Genomic DNA, 20,959 nt, shown 5'->3' on the forward strand with positions numbered 1-20,959 from the left:
AACAAGCACTGCTACTGCACATGAGCTAGCCAGATGACTCAAACATAGTATTTCTTGGATAGGCGTTGGATATACCACTATATACCACAATATGGCATTAAACCTGACAGAGAAAAATAATATATATTATATATAATAATATATATTATAATATAATTAAATAATACAATAATAATTAATGGAACACTACTGTAATAATAAGTAATGGGTTGAAGTTAATGCTATTGATTGTAACAACTATTGTTGAGCTATTATATTTAAATAAATAGCAGCAAATATTGTCGTCTTGATTAATCTTGTCCTGATCTGTAACTGTTTTTATTTATATCCTACGTCATGCTTGGGGGAGGGCCGAAACTCACGTCATTGTCGTAGTTATGGCAACCGTCACAGGGTACTTCCGTAAATCTTTGGCGGGAGATGCAAGTATCCAGGAAGTGCTTGGCTTGTTTTGTAACCTTGATTCATAAACGAAGCTGTATCAGAAGAGCCGAGAAATAAATAAGAACTCTTATAAGAATGGATGACGATGTAATCATGCAGACAACAGACTGGAAAAACACCAAGGAGGCGGTTGCGAACTTTCGACGACTTCTACTTTGCTCCAAATGGTAAATTAAAATTACTGCAGACGTGAACTAACATGCTCAGAATCAACGTCCTTTGTTGTGCTACGTTAACGCTAACGCTAACAACCAGTACCATTTACCGCGCTTTTTTTTGTCAAACTAGACTGATTCATTTCGAATAGACTATGGTGCATCAAGTATGTTAGCGTTACAGTTAAGGCTAACGTTAGCCCATATACTTTGTAGTTGTCAACAACACATGATTATATTAACTGGACGGGATACTGGTGTTTAATGTTAGCTTGCGAAATTATCGTAATTCAGTTAAAAATGACTTAACAGTCATCGTTCACATTAACTGGGGCTGGGTGAAATATTCAGGTTAAGGGTTGAAATTAACATTCCAAGTCATAGCTAACCTCTGCTGGGTTATGTTGGCATTCAAGCTGCCTCAAAACAAGTCTGTTTTCTAAAATCATTGTGCAGCAGTAACACTGTAGCATGTCGATGTAGCGTAGTTAGACATAGATCTACATAGCACGATAAGGTAAACAGTCTGTGAGAAATGTAGGAGGGGTGTGCCGTAGTACTGTTGGCTGTTGAGCTGCAGAGCTTGTGATAACTTTACTTAATGTACGGACTAAGATCTCAGATCTCTCTGCTGTCTCCACTATACTATGCAATTACCAAATCATACTGTAGTATCGCTGCTGGGGTCTGGGAAGCTACTGATATGTTATTTTTTTCATGGCCAATACTGATTATTAGTGAAAGAAGAGTGTCTGTTACTCCATTTTTGGCTCTGAAGGATAAGTAACAGTGAACTGAGCACACAGACCTTGAAGGCACCAGCGCACAGTATGGTGCAGGTAGTCTTGCCTTTTCTGACAGTACTGACCACTTTCAGATGTTTTATGTTTTTCTAGCTCGAATTTAATGAAGGACCCTGTATGTCTAGGAATGTGTGAGCATATGCTGTGCAGGTAATGTATATCCTCAGGTAAATGTATTTTACTTGACAATAGTCCTGTCACATTTGGTGACATTTTTTTTGTCTAACACAGGTGCATCTAATAGTTTTAATCATGACTCTATTCCATTCAGGTGTTTGACTGTCAGGACTCTGATATCGTGCACGCTGGTGCATGAAAAGGAATAGAGTGATAATACATTTTTTTGTTTGTACCTACTGCATGCCTTTCCTACTAGGAGGAGTGACTTAGTTTAGATTTGATTCCACATTCTAATCAGTAATAATAACAAGTTGTTTCAGCACTAATGTGAGAGTGACAACTTTAACAATACTAATGGTAGGTCATACATAATAACAAAGTAGTTTGACAGCTCATTTTAAAATAAGTGATTGTTAGTGAGGAAATTTCTTAATTAACATGCTTTTATTTTGTTACATGGCTTATCTCTTGTGCACATGAAATAATGCATATCCATGTCAGTGGCAATTAATGTCCCTGTAGAAATAAACTCTAGCTTCAATTTATTCCTTCCCCTCATGACTGAAAGGTCTTTAAAGGTATATCAATAGGCTCATTGTATTTCCTGTTACTTAACTGTGAAGTCAAATCCTGATCCAAAATATGTCTCTCGCTCAGGTCCTGTGCAGGACCCCAAGCAGGCGATGGTTGTGTTGTGTGTCATAGTCCTGCATGGGTGAAGGACATCCAAATCAACAGGCAGCTCAGCAGTATCATACAGCTCTTCTCTGGTTTGGAGTCCCTGCTCAATCCCATAGAACAACAAGGTAGATGATAGCCACCACACTCTATAGCTGTTTGAACACACAATTAGCAAGTTATGTTCTCAAACCCATGCGTCTTATTCATTATCTCATCTGCCCACAACCCTTTCTATCAATAGTTGGTTGAAACATTAAACATTTTTCTCCACCAATCTAATCTCTGAATGACAGTAGTAGTGGCTTGTTCCTTTGGTTTATTATCTTCACCACCCATCCAGCATCACACTAATGACAGTAATTACGCAATGCAATTAACCACGGTTGTGTTTAGTTTGTGAGTAGATCTCAGCTTTGACAAAGAACAGCAGAACATATTTCTGATCCCTGGAGTTGAAATGTGAGCCAATCTGCAGCTTGTTTTGGTGTCTAAATTTACACAGAAATAGATAAGGGTTTAAGAATTTGATTGGATGCTTCTCTTCTTTAGTCAGATATCAGTTTTATTGGTTGACAGTGCATAATTTAAAAGTTTGACATTATTGTTTTTTTTCATCTGAACATGTAGTGGATTAGAAAGCATTAAAGAGACTAAACTAGAAAGAGAGAAGCTATAGTACGTGCAGGTGTTTCTGAACTTATCCCCCCTCCCACCTCATTGCAGACTCTACTCCAGCTGAGATTCAAGCACAATCTGAGAGCAATGCTGCCCTCAAACACAAGAAGAACTTCAAGATTTGGTTCAGCCCCCGAAGCCGCAAGGTGCGTTGCGTGGTGGAGAAGCCTACAGAGGTCACCATACCGCAGAGCAAGTCTTGTGGAGAAACAGCTGTAACACAGCCTGCCACCATTACTGCTCAGCATCGGGACCTGTCAGTTTTCAATTTCTCCTCGTCCTCCCAAGACTCTGCCTCTTCTTGCTCTCAAACATGCACAAATGAAAATAGGAATATCAAGAAGAGATCCACTAGGAAAAATGCCCCTACCAGGAAGGTGCAAGGAGGCACAAGGGCCACACGTAAACAAACCAAGGAGACGATAAAGAAGAACAGGCTGGAGGCCATAAACCAGCAGTGGGGGATCACACAGGAGGTAGATGCCTTACAGGAAAAGGAGCAGCCCTGTGCTGAAGGGGCAAGGAGGTCCAGTAAGAGGGTTTCATTCTTAAGCCCTGCTGTCACATCTGACAAGCCTCAGCCTGAAGGGCCACAGGGGAGTACTAATGAACTCAGCCCTGGCAGGAGCACCATTGGGGAAAGTCTCTCAGGAGGCAGCACTGTACTGAGCGACAGAGCCCAGCCTGGTCAGAGCACATCAGACAGTGTCTTGCACCATGACAAACAGTCTACAGTTGAACTCAACCCATCTGACAGTCCTGAAAAACAGGACAATGTATCATCCCTTAAACTTTCCTCAAAAAGATCCAAAGTGGAGGAGAAGGTCTCTACTTTGGAGTTGACCCCAAAAAGGCCCAGAGCTTCCCCAGGCAGGAGGAGAAAATCGCAGATGTCCCCAACTGTCCTTAACCCTCCATCCCTGACGAGCCCCAGGTGTGATACGAGTATCATAAGGACACAGACAGACAGCCCCTCTGCCCGAGCCGGTGTTGGGAGAAAATCCCCCTGTACTCCCAGTGCATCCGTTGGACGGCCCACCTCTGGCAGCCCTGCAGTAATGAAGAGGAATCACAAGGGAGAGTCACTGCTCCATATAGCTGCGATAAAGGTAGAGAAGTTTCTGAGTGATTCACTTTATTTACTTCACTGCATTTTCTGTTGCATTCTGCATATGCAAAGTTTCCAAAAACAGTTACTGCTTTTTGCACGACACCTTAGATAAATTGTAAAAATTGTAATAAATAAGTATTAATTTGTTAAATCTAAATTAAATAAGATCAAATAATGTCCTTCCTCAAATTGCTCCTCCTTCTATGTCTATCATCATTCAGCAAATGGCCAAATAAAATTCTCAAAAGTTAATTAAAATGATGAGGATGAAGAGTGCAAATAAGAAACTAAATGACAATAAAGAGCAATAAAGGGACAGGCAGATGAATTTCACCTCTGGAAAGATGGTCTTGTCAAAGAAACAGGCTATCTCTGCTATAAATATTTTTGAAGTCCCTTTAATGCTTCTTATTAATTTTTAGTTTCTTTCAAGATTGACTGAAGATAAATTTGCTAGTTTAAATATTTTCCTTTCCTGTGGGTTATTTCCCCCTGAGTTGAACACATTAGTCTTCAAATGATCAGATTGTCATGTTCTGGCCTTTTGAGAATTGGATGTCTTGCAGTAATCCCTGTAAACATAGCTGTAATCCTCCTCTGGATCCCAGACAAGGCAATCAATGGCCCATTGTGATTGATAAACACGGGGACTTTGGTACACTGAGATCAGTTACTGTGTTTGAAGGGTTGCCTTTAGAGGCCTGCAGTTCTGACCTTGGGTTTGTTGTTCCCTCTGGATCCTGCAGGGAGACGTAGAGGCTGTCAAGGAACTCCTGGACCAGGAGGCTGACCCCAACCTGAAGGACAATGCTGGGTGGACACCTCTGGTAAGACACCAAGTGATGCACATGAAAGCTTTATTTCATGTGTATCACGTGAAGATACTCTGACAAAACGTTTCATCAGCTTCATGGTTTGTCAGACTTTGATGGCACAAGGCTTGTTCACTGTAGTTTTTCTTCTCTGGCCAACTCTTACAACATTTGCTTGTTGCCATTTGCTGTTTATTGTATTGCCTTCTCCAGTAAACCAACATCTACAGTCACTGTGAGTTATGTTATATGAGGTATGCATTCGGTTTTCCCCTCAATAGCTCTTTTGTTACATTTTTCTGCATTCTAACATCTGTTTCTGCTTATGAAAGTAGACATTTGTGCTGTTTATTTTTGCCTTTCTTGCACCGCAGCTAAAAAGTAACTGTAGTTTAATAAGAAATAATAAAAAAATAATAAGCAACCTGTACTATTCATGTTATTGTATAACATAGCCACAAAGACTTTATGCTTACTAGCAGTTAAAGTATATCATGCCAGAAACTAAGGCTTCTAATCTTGAGTGAGTCCATTACTGTGAGTGCAGTCATTTTTTATGCATGCTGACTTTCCCCAAAATATGTGGCCTGTGTTCGTTTAGCAGTTTAGCCTTAAGTTGCCTGCACATGACAAACTGTGTTCAGTGCTATCTGAGCCGTGTTTTTGTTTCCTTTTGTGAATGAGCAGGAGAGTTTTAGCGGCTGTCTCATTGCAGCGCCTCACATAGCTTTTTTGCTGTCAAGATTCTCCATTCAGACTTAAGTTTTGACAGTTTCTAACAGATCTCGAATTTCGATCTGTCTAACTCAACATTCTATAATAATCTAAGACATTCCTCGTTTGTACTTATACATATATATTTATATGTATGGATTTTTTTTTTGGTTTATTTCTCAGCTGTTGTTTTTCAAGCCCAAAATTGTTACAAAAACAAACATACTTAACAGATCCATACATTATTGCTTACTGTAATCAAAATAAACATTTGAGAATCCCAGCGTTATATAAAGCAGCTGTCGCAAAATATTTTAATTTGTAACTGTTGGAAATGGGGAGGAGGCAAAATTTAACCCCACAACCCTTGGAAAGGAAGTGTGTTCTATACCACATGATGGGGGGAGATAAAGATCATGCTTGTGTGCTGTTTTGACAAATGACGTTGAACAGGACCAAAAGCTGGCCTCTCAATAAAATTTTCAGCCATTAAATTTATTTAAAGAATCATAACTGTTTTTAAACGCGGTGCAGTTGTCGCAATGGATCTTTGTAACTCAAGGTCTTATAAAACGCTCATTTTATTAAGCTCTATCTTTCATTCATGTTTTTTTGTTTTTAAAAAAGCAGATTAGGATAGTAGTCAGTATGCACAACAAATGAACTGTGATCAAGCTGTTATTTCTGATTTACTGTTATGATGTTTTCTGAGCACCTTATATTTTTGAAACATTCCAACAAATAACTAAACATTTCATTTAAAATATTAACATATAGAACTGGAAACTGGTATAAAAAACATAAATATTACAGTAACAGAAAATGGATGAGAATTCAGAATGCACTGTTAAGGATGTGGCTGTGTTTTGAACCAAGAAAAACGGATCAAAGCAGAAGGTGATAACTTATGAGCATTACTGCTTTTTTGTTCCAGCATGAAGCCTGTAACCTTGGTCACCTGGCTGTTGTGGAGGTGTTGGTCTCAAGGGGAGCTCTGTTGAATACGCCTGGCTATGAAAATGACTCTCCACTCCATGATGCTGTGAGAAACGGTCATCCAGCCATTGTCAAACTGCTGCTGCGGCTCGGAGCCTCGCAGAACGTACTGTAAGCCGTTTCAAGTATTTTTTTCAGACTTGGATTTTTATTGATTTTACAAATGAAATGCTGTCATACTACGTACGTACTGCAGACATCGTGAGGCTTTTATAAAGGGTTGCTACAGGTCAAATGAGTCACATCGTGACCTATCATAAGCTCTGTGTGCACATTATGTAGGACACTGTGAAAAAGGACCGGTGGAGAGCAAGTAATTATCTTCACAGATGACTGTGCTTGTTCAGCACTACTGTGAAAATCTCCAGATGTTGACAAGAAGTCTGACCAGAAAACAAGATTTTCTTATAGATATATCTAACGATTGAACAGAATTTTTAGTCAGATACTTTGGATTCTTGTCCCAACCACAAAGAGGTCATAGATTGAAGGGCTCTTTCTGTACAAGGAGGTTCCACAACGTGTTGACTGCCATGCCAAACAGACAAAACAAAAACCCCTGGATCCAATGTAACAGTCTTGTACCTTCGAGACAATTTGTGAAAGTGCAAACTGTTGTTGGGGCTGCATCACTGAGATCGTTTGCGGCGTTGTTTACATATAGAGTTCTCTTTAATTCATGAGGTCTCTTGAATGTTTTTGCAGTAAATAACTGAGGCGTACAACTTTCAACTGAGTAGAAATCTGAACAGAAACTGGACACTTTAAGTACCTTAATATTTAATGCACGGCTATTGTGTTTCATCGCATTACATCATGGAGGTGCTTCTGCTATTCTGAACCGGTGCTTTTTCTCTTTCAGTAAGTCATCACATGACTATCTTCTAGTTATTGTACCAGGCATTCAGCCCTTTATTATCAAGAACAGCAGTGCATCAGTGCAGCACATAAGTGCACAGATAGAAAATCAACTGAGGCTGATTAGTTGTCTGTCAATCATGTGATGCCGTATCAGCATTTCTGTTCTGTGGATGCAGAGTACATGCACAGCACAATGTCCATAATGAGCAAGGGGATGCTGGTTAAGCATTGTGATCAATAGAGTAGTTGATCAGTGTCAGTATGTTGCTCAGTTAGCGCTCTCTTTGCGCTCATTTTACACCAATCATCCTCTGTCTTCTCCCTCATTCATTTCATTCTATTTGTCTCATTGTTTTGATGGGTCCCGATTTCTGGGTCTTACATTTTCTTCTCTTTGTTACTTGACTGCAGACAAAAGAGAAAGAGAGGCAGCAGCTGGGACAGTCTGTCAGGGCTCTGCAAGATGAATGCAATCCTTGCCCCAGCCTCCCCATTTACCACACACACACACTCACACAAGAGGCAACCCAAGTCATCTGCCAATGCAATCCCTAATGGAGTGATTGGCACGCAGTTTGGGATTTGGAAATACAGGTTTTGCAGATTTTCATTGTTCCTTTGTGCATTTGTGTGCACATGAATGATTGGACTGTGTTTAATCATTGTTTGGGCCCTGTCCACTAAATCAGTGAGTTCACTTTCTCTCCAGCTTACTTATTTGACTTGCAGGGCAGATTTTCGTTTTAGAAAAACAGGCAAGTTCTTCAGAGAATATTAATGTTTTTTACAGTCAAACATTCCCTGTTATCTCAAAAACAACAGGTTTGCATTTTCTGAGAAGCCACACAGCCTGCACTGCAGGGCTCCTGACTATAAGTCTCAGTCCTATAAGCATAAATATCTACCAGTGCAGCACATTTGGCGCATTACGTTACGTCAACAAATATAAAAGGACCGTGTTAGTATTTTTTATATTTTGTATATGTTACCGCTTTCTGTTTTTCTTATCATACTGCGTTTTTTTGATTGTTTGTTCATGTCGTGTCAGCATGAAAATTCACTGGTGTTAATGAGATGGAGAAAAATAAGACATATGTGAATTGGTCTGGATAGGACTGACAAACCCATTCCTGTAGCACCGAATCCATACTGGCCTTAATTAATATCACTTGTGTGCCTCGTACTGGCATGTCAATTCCAATACATTTGACTAGTATACTTATGCTACATACAGAATCAAACAGTAAATCTCCAAATGTTGCAATGAATGCTAAATACATGAACAGTTAGCAAATGCATAACACGTGCCGTACTGAATACAGTATCTGACAATTAAAAGTGGTGAAACATTTTCATCTGGACATTATGGTGACATATAATGTCTGTTATGTTGCTTGGTTTGCATGATGAGACGACATGTTTCCTTTCCAATGGATACATGCACTGGACTACACTTTTTTCCCCATGCTCGCATGAAGAAGATTTTTGTGTTGGTTTGAATGAAGATATTTTTAGGACCATCAAGAAAAGCCTGTTTTGTGCAGTTTCGTGTCAGTGAGGGACATCTGCAATATAATTATGGGACAATATTCAGTACATCCACAGATTTAAATGGAGGCCTTGGGTGAGTCATGTACTATTTCATTAACTATAGGTTATAATGCGCAAGCTGTTCCAACCGTCACAAGAAACTGAGAGTGGATTATTTAAAAAGGAAATGTAACTAATGAACCTTTTGATTAAAAATGCATTCAGGCCTCGCCCACTGCCTCATCAGCTGCCTGCCACGTGTTGCCGTAGTTAAACTTATGACTCCTTCTAAGACGTTCTGCTTAGCTGACAGCTGACAGAGTGCAAACTCTCTGTCAGCTGTCAATTTTTCAGTTGACTTCACAAAGTCTTAAAAAAAGTGGTATTCTTTAAGAATAGGTACATTTGCAACAGAAATTTTTCATAACACATGTAAATTAAGTTCATTGTGTTTGAACTCTGTAGCTCAGTATTGTATTATAATCACATCTGGTGACGTTATGTTGTTATGTTTGTTAGTGTAGGAAGCCTGTCGAGTGGTGTTAGGTTTTGAACTCTGTTGTGTTCAGCTCGAAATTTAATTTGTATCTCCTCCTCCCATTTAGAGTAACATCGATGGCTACGGTGGATTCCTCTAGAATCACCATTGCCTTCCTCCCACTTGTGTACTTAAGCAGAGGCTTCTGGCAGAGTGTTTGTGACTCCACCACCTGCAAAATGTTCACACTTTATTATTTTTCTTCAGATATTCACCTCACGTGCAGCTGCATAAAAGTATAAGTGTCAGTGACGTTTTATGTTTGTTTGTGTTTGTGTGTGTGTATGGGGTTGGGGGGTATGAATCCAAATGAAATATTTTATGGACCAGTGGACCTATTAATTGTCCCCCAGGTGTTATCTTTGCTGACGCCTAATCTTTTAGAGACGACCTGCTGGGCTTGGTTCTTCTCTCTGTCTCCTCTCCTCCTCCGCCTCCTCATCCCTGAGCTTTTCTTCACTCTTTCCTCCTCTTCCTCTTTCCTCAAGGTCATCTCAGCCTTGCTTCCTGCTGCTCCCTCGAACTTATAGATGCATACTTTAAATGAGGTTTTGCGGTATACCTTTTTTAACCAGGGGAAGCCAGCAAGTTCATGCCTTTCAGTCTCTACAAAATGCTGCTTTTATGTTTGATGTTTACATATACGTGGATGTTGAATGTTATTATGTATTGCAGTAAAATACCTATACTCTCTGGATGCTCTGGACTTTAAAGAAACATTAAAAAAATATATATTTTTTTATTTATGGATTGCAATGGCTTTGCTTTGCGCTTGGCACATAGAAACAACATTACTGTGTTAGTGTCTTTGTCACATAGGCTGGCAAGCCAACATGACAACAGGTTGGTCAAAAAACAGTATGTTTAACTGGTAGGATTTAGGATTAGAACATCTGAAGTTTCTTGCTGGTTGCTAAGAGACTAGAACAAAAAATCCATTTTAGAAAGGGAATATTTCTCAAACATTACGATGAGGTAAAATGCATGATTTTCTGCAAAGTATAAAAAATATTATTTGAGGTCCTTGGACAGACAAAATCTTTGCTAGCCCCAAGACTGGCCAACAAGTAAATGTTTAAAATATCTAATTAAAATGTGCTTTCACACATTTATTTTAATATTTCTGTTTCCATTCATTATGGCAAAGTAAACAAGTAAGTTGGACTGGTGTAGGGTGAAGTGAAATTTTTAGCAATTTTACTTTGCTACAAGTCCTTACGTGTTGTGTTTTAGTTGTAACAGTTAGAACTGAGAAAGAATAACTTACAGATCTCTCAGGGAAATTAACAGATTTATCAACAGGATCGTGTCACTGTGTGTCCTACAAATTCACAAACCTCACCAAAATCTTGAAGTCTCTCTGCATCTAAACTCAGTGACACAGCAAGTTTCATCATTTGTAGCCATAAATGTGGAAAAACTACTGGTCATTTTTGGGAAGTGAAACTGGCTTTTCTACACATTTTGATCCATTTTTAGCTTGTGTTGTTGTATCTTTTGGTTTCTGGTGAACAAATCTTAAATCTAACGATTGAAGGTTTTTGGTCAGTTGTTTTTTTTGGTCACCAGATGGTCTGCATTGTAGCAAATGCATAAATAAAATGTGTGTGTGCTGTGAGACACTGACACACTTAATCTTTTGTGTTTTCTTCTTCACAGTAATCTGCATGGAAAGCGGCCCGCAGATTACGCAGTCAGTCTGGAGATGCTGGAGATTTTCCAGGAAGCCTCAGAAGGAACCCAGTATGCTAATACACCTCTTAGCCCCTCAGCCAGTCTCTCTGCGGTATGTCTACGTGAGATGTGAATTAACTATTTTTCTCATCATATTTCCCTTGAAATTGTTAATCCTCAATTGCTAATATTAGACATTGCCATGCCATTTCTTAGGTGCGCAACCATGTGAGGAAGGATGAAATGCTGGTGTTTCTTGCTAGCAAGCTGTCACAGCCAGAGCAGCATCAGCTGGCCAAACTTGGAGAACTACTGGGAGGGAGGATGGCAGACACCTTTTCTGGCTCAGGTAGTGTTTGGTGCAGAAACACCTGCTCCAGGGTGCTCAAACTTTGTTAATGTTCCAGGCGAAGTTCTTAGAGTACTGGTCACACATGATTGCTTTTTAATGTTGTATGAGACGTGTGGGCGCTCAATAACACTGCAAATTAACAGCAGCTTTCAGCCAGTTGCTGGTACCTTTTCAGTGTGACTGGTATGTCTGTTTGCTGCCCCACACTCTGAAAGGTAATCAATCATCATTTGGATGCTCTGTTCAAATGGAAGATGTATTAGATGGATAAATTGCAGACTCAGCCTCTGGCTCTGTAGTGTTGAGAGTGTTGAGGCAATCTGGAGGATGTCACTTGCCCTGGTCATGGTGTTTATTATGGAGATTATATACATTGCCTTCACCAGCACAAGGATGAGGTTTTTATCAGAATGATCCTTTTCCTCCAGAGGCAAAATTTACAGGCTTTGCTTCCTTCTACAGACCCCTTTAAATTGTAAAAGCCAACAGTAGGTGCTTGAACATGATCACTCATGGAGGTTCAACAGTAACTAACAAGTGCTTTTAAAGCTGTATTCATCATTGTGATACAGCAGCTCCTTCACTGTTGCATAGTAATGGCTGGGAGAACACCAGAGAGCAAAAGTAATTGAAATCATTCCTCATAAAATGTTTGGAGGTACTGTCAGGGTGATGAATAAGAACTAATGAGAAACAGCAACTCTTCCTCCTCTGACTGGAGGGATGAACGCAGGTGCTCTCAAAGAGTTTTTTTTTTTTTTTTTTTTTTTTCCTTTAACAGTTTGAACTAAAGGCTACAAATCCACAGTCAATACACAATGTAAGAATGTTTTGCCCTGGAGATATAATTATATTCATTTTGTTCTTGTCAGCCACACTCACCTGTTGAATGAAGAGTCATTAAGTTCATATTTAAACTTTAATTAACATAAAATTATACATTCTTATTTATGAAATAAGCTGTTGCTTGTCCTTTTGCTAAGTTGTTCTGAACAGTTTGACAGGTTTTACATTACCTGTTTACCTGTTCACTATCAGAAAGTTATTAACTCGTCGAGAAATGCATTGTGTTTAGGGGGATGAATGAGGAATCAAAACCATAAATATTATTTATCTTCTGCAGCTGTGTTTGGGCTGATAAATCAATATAATGCTATTAGCAAATGATCACATTCTGTTTTGTTCATGTTTGACACAGCAACTCAACTTTTTTGGAAAAAAATGTGATAGTATTTAAGCTACACCTTCGAAACAAGTACTGGGACCCCTGACCCTTATACCAACGGCGACTTTAATGACATCACCTTCTAAATACATGGACAGCTTTGCAGCTGTAACAGCTTCCACTCTACTGGGATTGATTAATGGGCTTTTTCACAAGATTTTGTGTGTTTCTGTAGGAATTTCACCCCATTCATGCATTAGAGCATTTGTGAAGTCAGGCACTGATTGACTGTTGGACCTAAAGGCCTGACTCTCAGTCTCCGTTCCAGTTCATCCCAAAGGTGTTGGATGGTGTTGAGGTCAGGACTCTGTGCGGGCCAGTCTTCTTCCATACCAGACTCATCTAGCCATGTCTTTGTGGACCTTTGCTTTGTACACTGGGGCACAGTCATGCTGGATTAGAAAAGGGTCTTCCCCAAACTGTTGCCACAAAGTTGGAAGCACAGCATTGTCCAAAATGTCTTGGTATGCTGAAGCATTAAGATTTCGAGCCCAACCCCTGAAAAATAACCCCATCCCAATACGTTTGTCTATATAGTGTATCTTTTTGACTGAATTTTCACTGGTAACATAGATACACCCTGTGTAGCTGGGCACTCAGTCCTGAGTCAGTCAGATCCACAAGGAGAACAGTAGCAGCTGTTTGTGTAGGTGTAGCACAACTCATCTGAACCATTTTAAATTAGTTTTGTGTGTTTGTGTGTGTCTGCCTTCTTCCTGTAGTGAGCCACGTTGTGCTGCCAGAAGGACCCATGCCCACCACCTACTCCACTCTCCTGGGTCTTCTTGCTGGCTGCTGGGTTGTCAAATACAGCTGTGAGTATGGAGTATCAGAGCATCAGCTGGAGTTCTTCTCTGTAGAAGCTGTTTGGGGATTTCATGTAGCTGCTGGAACCTGGGTAACTTCTTGCTGCAGTGACACTGAAGCTTGGCCTTTTAAATTACGTATTTTTGTAATTATATACTGCACTGAACACAAGTGAAGTGTACAGGAGATGACCTCTCAGTCACAACAGGCAACAATGGCCAGTGATAGCCTCCATTAAAACTGAAGCTGTCGCTGTAAAAGAAAATCCACACATTTCGTGCCATGTAAATTCAAATAATTTTACTCTAGATCCAAAACTCAAATATCTGCCTCATTATCTCCTCTATCTTGGGGCTTCTAACAGAGATTTGAGTTCATTGTAACAATGAATGGAAATTATGTTTGGATATTTATTTCGCTCTGGCAGCTTTTTTCATTCTTGACAGTCAATGATTCAGTCTAGATGGCTTCAACTTTTTTTTTTGATTGCTCCAGCTTAACAGACAACATGAGGCAAGTTAGTGAATGTTATATAATATAATATTTTTCAACCCGGTGACCTGATGAGTGTAAATCTTGCTCACTTTAACCTTTTTGACTTTTCTTCAAGCATTTTTCTGTAATATTCTATTTGTGGCAGCAGAACTTGTGCTTTGGTTATTTATGATAACTTCTTTATCATTAGACAAAAGAGCACAAATAACAGTTCTTAAATTTTGAGAAATACTCTTGTCGAGCATTAGATACCACTCTTAACATCTTGTTGTTATAGCTCAGCATACCATAAAGGCTGAAAACAGGGAAACAACTGTCCTGACTCTGCCTGAAGATAGTAAAAGGTGCCTTCTTAGCAGTGCTTGCTAATTAACGCGATAAATCTTGTTTGTTTAGCCCATATAAAAACCAAAGGCTAAAAACTGCTACTCATCATTTTACGTGAGGTTATGTGGAAGACTGTTTTGTTTTTTTGTTTTTGTTTTGAGATCAAAATCACTGCTGCTTGCTTGGCTGCAGGTAAGAAGCAATCTGGCCTTAACCTTAGATTTAGATTGTTAATGTAGCATGCGATTGTCTTGTAATTCATAAACCTCTTTTGTGAGAACACATTCATGATTAGATTTAACAACCCAGCTGACTGAGCAAGTTTATTCTTCATATGCATCCATTTTTATCATGCTGTTTGGGTTGTCGGTGTGCTACCTGCAAGGTCACATTTGTATTTAGTTCAGTGACTCAAGGGTGCTCTAGTCATTATTTTTATCTGCATTAGAAGTTATGTTTGCTGCAGTAAGGTGACTCTTGGAATAGTACTGTACAAATGAAAAATTTAGGAGGTAAATATTGGACTCTTGGAACCACAGTGCAGAACAAATGGATTGTGCTGCACAAGCGGTTTGCAGTAATCTTATGGCTTTTGTGCTCTTCCCTGAATCCCAAAGAACATTTTACCTTCCATCTCTATCCGAAAAGGCTGCGATGGAGATGTGTTGGCTGATGTATCCCTTTGGCATCCAAACTTTGCTGGAAACATGAGACCCTTTTTTATTAATTGGGTAAACATATCTTTTGGCTGCTCTCTTATCGTAAAGTCCTCCTGGGACTCCGGTGTTAATTTCTCCTCAGTACCAAACTATTCTGAGACATTCAGTCTGGTACCTCCTCTCCTCCGCAACCTGTCAGTGAGGTCAGGCTGTGTTTGGAACAGAAACTTCCAAATACATTACCTTTTTTTCTCCAACACTTGGAATGAAAACATTAAAGAACTTTTTGCATGCGGCAATTTTCAAGTAAATTCTGTTGTTTGTGAGTGTGTGCGCACACTTGCTTTTACATGTCTGACAGCCAAATAGAAGAGGTGGGTGACTGGGGGGAAGGAATCAGTGCATCTCAAGGCTTCAGCATCTTGAGCGATGAAAAGATGGCGGCCTCTCTTTTTCTTGTTTGATTTATACCAAGATGAATACTTAGTAAAAAATTTAGGTATTCTTAGCCAGGTTTCCTGGAACCTTTGAATCACATCACCAAGATGATATTCAGAGGAAGGCTGCTTTCAGGGAAGCAAAAAGAGACTTGCTGTCAAAGAGTTTTCTGGAACCTTGTCGTGCCCTTGACTGGTCTATCCGTCAGTAGCATCTCTGTACTCTGTGCGGGTGTGTGGGTAGGTTGGGGGAGAGTAAAACGGCACGCTTGTCTCTATCTCTGCCAGTAAGCCGTTTCAAGTTTGAATGTGTGTGTTTAGGTGTGTGGCTGTGTCGCTGTAGAGGATTTTCTGTGTGTTTGGACCATTTTCTGCCCCTCCCCTTCTCTTTTCTCCACACAGGCTGAGCACTTGACACAGCTTGTCTCCCTTATGACAATCACTGTGGCATCTTATCTTTCTCCGTCCTTGTTTTTGTGTGTGCGCGCACACAAACGACTCAGTTCTCTTTGTCACCTGCCTTTGTGTGCCTTCACTGTGAGCCTGGCCGAGCCCAGGCTTACCTCTTTATCAGGCTTATGTTTTATTGTAACTCATTTCCCTTGGGTGGGCGGCTTCTGTGTTCTGTTTGAAACACATTATAAGAATTAACTTCATCTCACCTGATGCCGCTCCATTTCAGCTAAAAGTCTAAACTAAACTTTCACTGAAGATCATACAATGAGCTTAATCTACCGGTACATCATGCACATTTTAGGGAATACAAGTATTTGAATGTGTAAGAGTGAGATCAGAAGCTGGACTCAGGACATGTTTAGCCTAGCTTAGTGTCTCACTAATTAACATGTTGTATTTCATGTATGTAACCTGTACACAAACAAAAATATAAAAATGACAGTTTGTGGCTTCAGGGGCAGCAAAGATCTGTTACTGTATTACTCTGTATTTGCCAGGTTTCTGTACAGAAACCAAAACATCTTTAACTGGCAACCTCACACTACAGTGCTGCATTGACTGACAGTTTTTACATTTCCGTTCTTTTATTGGTTAAACAAACAAGTCAGTAAAGTGGCTTTAGACATGCTGGTGCACATATTTTATTCACTTTTTACCCAGCAGGGCAAATTCATTCCTGGGAGAGATTGATCTTCTCATCTCACTCCTGGAAAGAAAGCAAAAAAAGCACGAAATGTTGAACTGTTCCTTTTAATATAACTTTCTTCCTCTCTTCCTTTATTTTCCAATTTGTACTGGTTAATTTCCCAGCAATTTGTCACTGCTGCTCCCACTGTTGGTCCATTGAGCTTGTGTGTGCTTCCTCCCAATACATATGAGTTCTAGCTGCTTCTTTGCAGCTGCAAACGAGATGCTTTACTCAGGCAGCTGCCCCTGCTGGACACGCAGTCCTGCCAGATACATGCCTACTGGGGACTGAATGAGGGACTCAACTCTGAGCTTGTAGTTCGCTGCTGTGCACACCTGAATACTCGTTTTATTTTTTGTCCTGTAGCGTGACAGTTGTTGTTTTTTAAGGATGCTATCGACTAAGAATGAGCTGTTGTTCCCCATCTCCCCGGTCTTCATAATGAGATCGCAGTTGCAGTCGGTCTGGCGGTTAATCAAGGAAATGGGTTCATCTGGGTGTTCACTCATTCAGTGACTCAGGAAGGAAGGGGTTTGAGAAGTTTTCTGCATTCAGTCTTTGTGAACATAATTAGCAAATATGCTAATGACTCCTCAGCACTAAGCGCCACCGTCCGGACCGATTAACCCCAGTATCTCCCCTCTTCTCTGCCCAAGTCTCTGGCAGGGTCCCCATAAATGAAAGCTGTAATTAAGGAGGATGAAGAAATGTAATTACACTCCACCCCATGTTCTGTGTGTGTGTGTGTGTGTGTGTGTGTTTGTGTGTAACTTGCTGTTACACAGACACACACACACACACACACTTACCCACCCTAATCTGTTCATGTCACTGTATCTTGCAGCTGGAAGCAACTGTGTAGAACACTAAACTGCGAGGAAAGCTGAAGTGAATAGTTGTGTGGATGTAGTGAAATGGAGATACTTTGCAGATGTGTATTAGGTGTGTGGGATTGTTGGCATCTCTTGCGGTCGGAAGTGTTGCGAGAAGTCTGCACACTCACCGCCAAAAGTTATTCGTTATTCAGACCAAGCCTTATACTCAGGTCTGTTTGACATCTTTTATACTTTTTATATAGCAAATTGCAGTATTTTCAACCAAATGTAGTTTCATTTTGTTTAGATGGAATTTTTTTTAATATACCCCCAGCATATTATTTTCGGTAATAAAACCGCTTACGGAGAACATCAGCAATGTGATCTTTATCATGTTCAGAAGCTTTTTTTTTAATCTGTGACAGTGAGGGGTCATTAAAATATGACTTTTCTTCCCCTCTGTATATGCCTGTACTTTTTTTCTAAAACTTTTCTGTCTTTTGAGATGCTTTTCTTAAAGATGTAGAACAAAAGATTCTTTTCTAACTCCTTCTAAAACTCCGGGATGCTAGCTGTCACGCAGTCACAATCTGACTCTGTAAAACCTCAAGAGACAGAGAGAGAAGAGACGATGCTCAAATTCTTCTTAAGCTTCAGCTGCTTAAAACAAGGGTTGCATCATTAACTCCATCACGCTGTGGGCATCTTTCTCTGTCAACAACAGCAGCTTTGCCAATACTTGAAATCTTCCAACTCGTTGTGATTAAACAGACATGAGCTTTGTCATCCTCCATTCGCTACTGCCTTGTCACACTCTTTCAAGTCAACATAATTAGCTGTAGCTTTAATTTTTTCCTCCCTCTCTCTCTCTCTCTCTCTCTCTCTCTCTCTCTCTGTCTTTGATACCAGGGGTGCAGGCATGTCTGCAGGCAGGCAAGTGGATGCCCGAAATCGAGCATGAAGCAGGAGAAGGCCCCCAGCGCAGTCGCATCAACAGATGTAGCTTGGTAAATGAGAAGCATACAAACAAACAGATGAAATAGAGGAGTATAGATTGTCTAGACTCCTCCGTCCTTGGGAAGAATGTGTTTTTCCAGCCAGTGACACATGGTTATTGTTCAGCAGCAGAGAGTGCCACTAGAAGCACTCTCTTTGAACTTTTTCATTTTGTTTGTTCTGAATATATAAATCACAATGCAATTAGGCTTTTTTGACACGTATCCAGACAAACCATATAGTTTTACTCTCTATAAATCCATCTTTATATATAATTCACTCCCTTTGCCGTGCCACACATACAGCTGTGATTGTGCAGCATATGTTTTTAGATACACAGGCACAAACACATGCCGAAAGACATACAGAAAAGTACCAGTTAGGCAAAGCAGTGTTTTCTGACAGTGTCTAAGGCTATGGTTTGGTGTTATCCAAACACTATCCACTATCAATAGAAACGTACCCTCCCTCACCTCAAACCCTGGTGTTAGCAGGATCAGACTGTCGGCATGCTTCTTTGCAGCAGGCACTGTAAGGTTTGTGTGGGTAGAGAGTAAAAATGAATGCAGCTAAGTACTGCAACATCCTGCAGTCCACAAGAGCACTGCGATTTAGGAGAGGATTTATTTAACTCCAAACACAGCCAAAGCTACACAGGAGTTGCTTGAAAATGACAACATTAATTTCTTGCTTTTGGCAAGTCAGGACCTCAGTCCAAATGAGAATTTGTGGCCAGACTTGAAAATTGCTGCTCACTCACCAGTCTCCATGAAACCTGACAGAGCTGAAGAAGAATGGGACACACTGCACTGTTTAGATGGCAAAGGTGATACTGACTAAACACAGTCAAGGCTGTACTTTCTGCTAAAGGTGTCTCTGCTAAATAGTGACTTGAAAAGGGGTAAATGCCTGCAGTGTTTTTTTGGAATTTAGTTTTTTATACTTAGTTTTGGTAATTTTGTGGAAATTTTATTAGACTCTGTCATTAGAGTTTATTCTTAATTTTGTCCATAATGGTTTAAGGCATTTAAACAATGATATACCGGTACACAAATATACACAAATACCTTTCATATTCCCTGAAAGCACTTTGAGAGGCTTAAGAGTACAGACTTTGTTGACGTTATAATCCTGCGCAAGGGGACATGATAATAAACTATAGATTAGCTGATTTAAGACAACCCCATTGGTGCTTTCATTTCTTTTCTTCTCTGTTACGCAGAATAAAATCTCCATAATTGTAAAAATAAAGGAGACGGACATACACCAGCAGCACTGAAATCAAACCTCCAAAGAGCGTAGCCAAAGAATGTTCTCACTAGAACCTCTTGAGAGATTCAGTTTACACCTCAAAACAGTTGAGTTCAATAATGCTGTGAATAGAACTGTCTCCAGTGGCCCAATTCACTGAACCACTTAACAGTGCTGTTTAAAGCAGCAGAGTTTGGCTGATTAAAAATGTCTCTTGGCTTTGCTGCAAAGAAGTAAATACAAAGCATCCATACAGACATCTATAATATATGAAGATAATATGGAAAAATGATGATGACATTATTCTTTGTTTAACTTCATCATAAGCAAAGGGGGGAGACTGTAATAGTTCTGCCACTGTATTCACAAAGATGTTTTATCTGATGTCCGCACTGAGTGACATGTTTTAAAGGAAGAGCATAACAGATAAGCGGTCTTTTCACGGCATGGCTTTGGATGATTTTTTTCCCCTCTAATCACTGTTTCACAGCTCCCACCATTGTTCGATGGCTGTTTCTTCTTCCTCCTCGGATCTTTCAAATCGCCTTCCAAAGATGAGCTCACCAAGCTGCTCCGGGAGGGAGGAGGTCAACTCCTGAGCCGGCAGCCCAAGCCAGATAGCGATGTGACTCAGACCCTGACTGCGGCTGCCTACCACGCCCTGCCAGGCTCTGACCAGGCCACCTGCACCCAGTACATCATCTTTGACCCCCAAGGCCCCCATAGGCCGGCAGTATTGAGACGAGGAAAGGTGTGGTCAGCTCCCTCCGCCTGGATCATTGACTGCATCAAAGCCTTCTGCCTCCTCCCTGTGCCGAACCCTCAATTGCTGGTATAAACAAATTTTTAGACACTCTGTAATAATTTTGCAGTGAAATATCATATATTTTCTTTGAGCACGATCATAATGTAATTTTAGTTTGTTTAATTTTTTTTTTCTTACAAACCACGTAACACAAAAATGATACAATAATGTCACTATTCACATCTGAAATTAAAGTTGTTATCTACACGATATGTTGTTTCTTTATTATTGTGGTTAATAGTGTGATGATGTCTTTTGCATAGTACTGTATAAACCAGCCCCCCTTCCAAGGGGACAAAAGATAAAACTGACACGTTTATGCTGATGTTTTGTTTGTGTTGTGTGTGTCACAGTAAAACCGGTTTTATCTGTTTTAGAGTTGGATTATATTCCATAATCTGCATAGTTTTACCCGGAGGGAGATAATTATCCAATTATCTAATTGAAAACGCTTGTTTGATTATAAATGGAGAGTGTGTGTCCCCCCGACAAAGATCGAAGAGAGATTCAATATAAAGTGTAGAGAAGGAAA

General features: G+C 40.0%; 1 protein-coding gene across 2 annotated transcripts; it reads left to right on the forward strand.

Annotated features, from left to right (window-relative positions):
- Positions 1 to 396: 396 nt before the first annotated feature.
- bard1 (BRCA1 associated RING domain 1) lies at positions 397 to 20,637 on the forward strand. 2 transcript variants are annotated; one of them, XM_046404317.1, is made up of 11 exons: positions 397 to 611; positions 1,496 to 1,552; positions 2,180 to 2,328; positions 2,927 to 3,987; positions 4,736 to 4,816; positions 6,450 to 6,622; positions 11,100 to 11,226; positions 11,331 to 11,463; positions 13,414 to 13,506; positions 18,285 to 18,382; positions 20,113 to 20,637. In XM_046404317.1, the coding sequence occupies exons 1-11, from the start codon at positions 520 to 522 to the stop codon at positions 20,458 to 20,460; spliced, it is 2,412 nt and encodes an 803-aa protein (XP_046260273.1). In that variant the 5' UTR covers positions 397 to 519; the 3' UTR covers positions 20,461 to 20,637. The 2 variants fall into 2 exon arrangements, with proteins under 2 accessions (XP_046260273.1, XP_046260274.1); XM_046404318.1 differs by having other exon boundaries at positions 18,293 to 18,382; positions 20,113 to 20,250.
- Positions 20,638 to 20,959: the final 322 nt, after the last annotated feature.

This window comes from Scatophagus argus, chromosome 11, assembly GCF_020382885.2.
Source record: "Scatophagus argus isolate fScaArg1 chromosome 11, fScaArg1.pri, whole genome shotgun sequence".
In the NCBI taxonomy this organism is placed as follows: domain Eukaryota; kingdom Metazoa; phylum Chordata; class Actinopteri; family Scatophagidae; genus Scatophagus; species Scatophagus argus.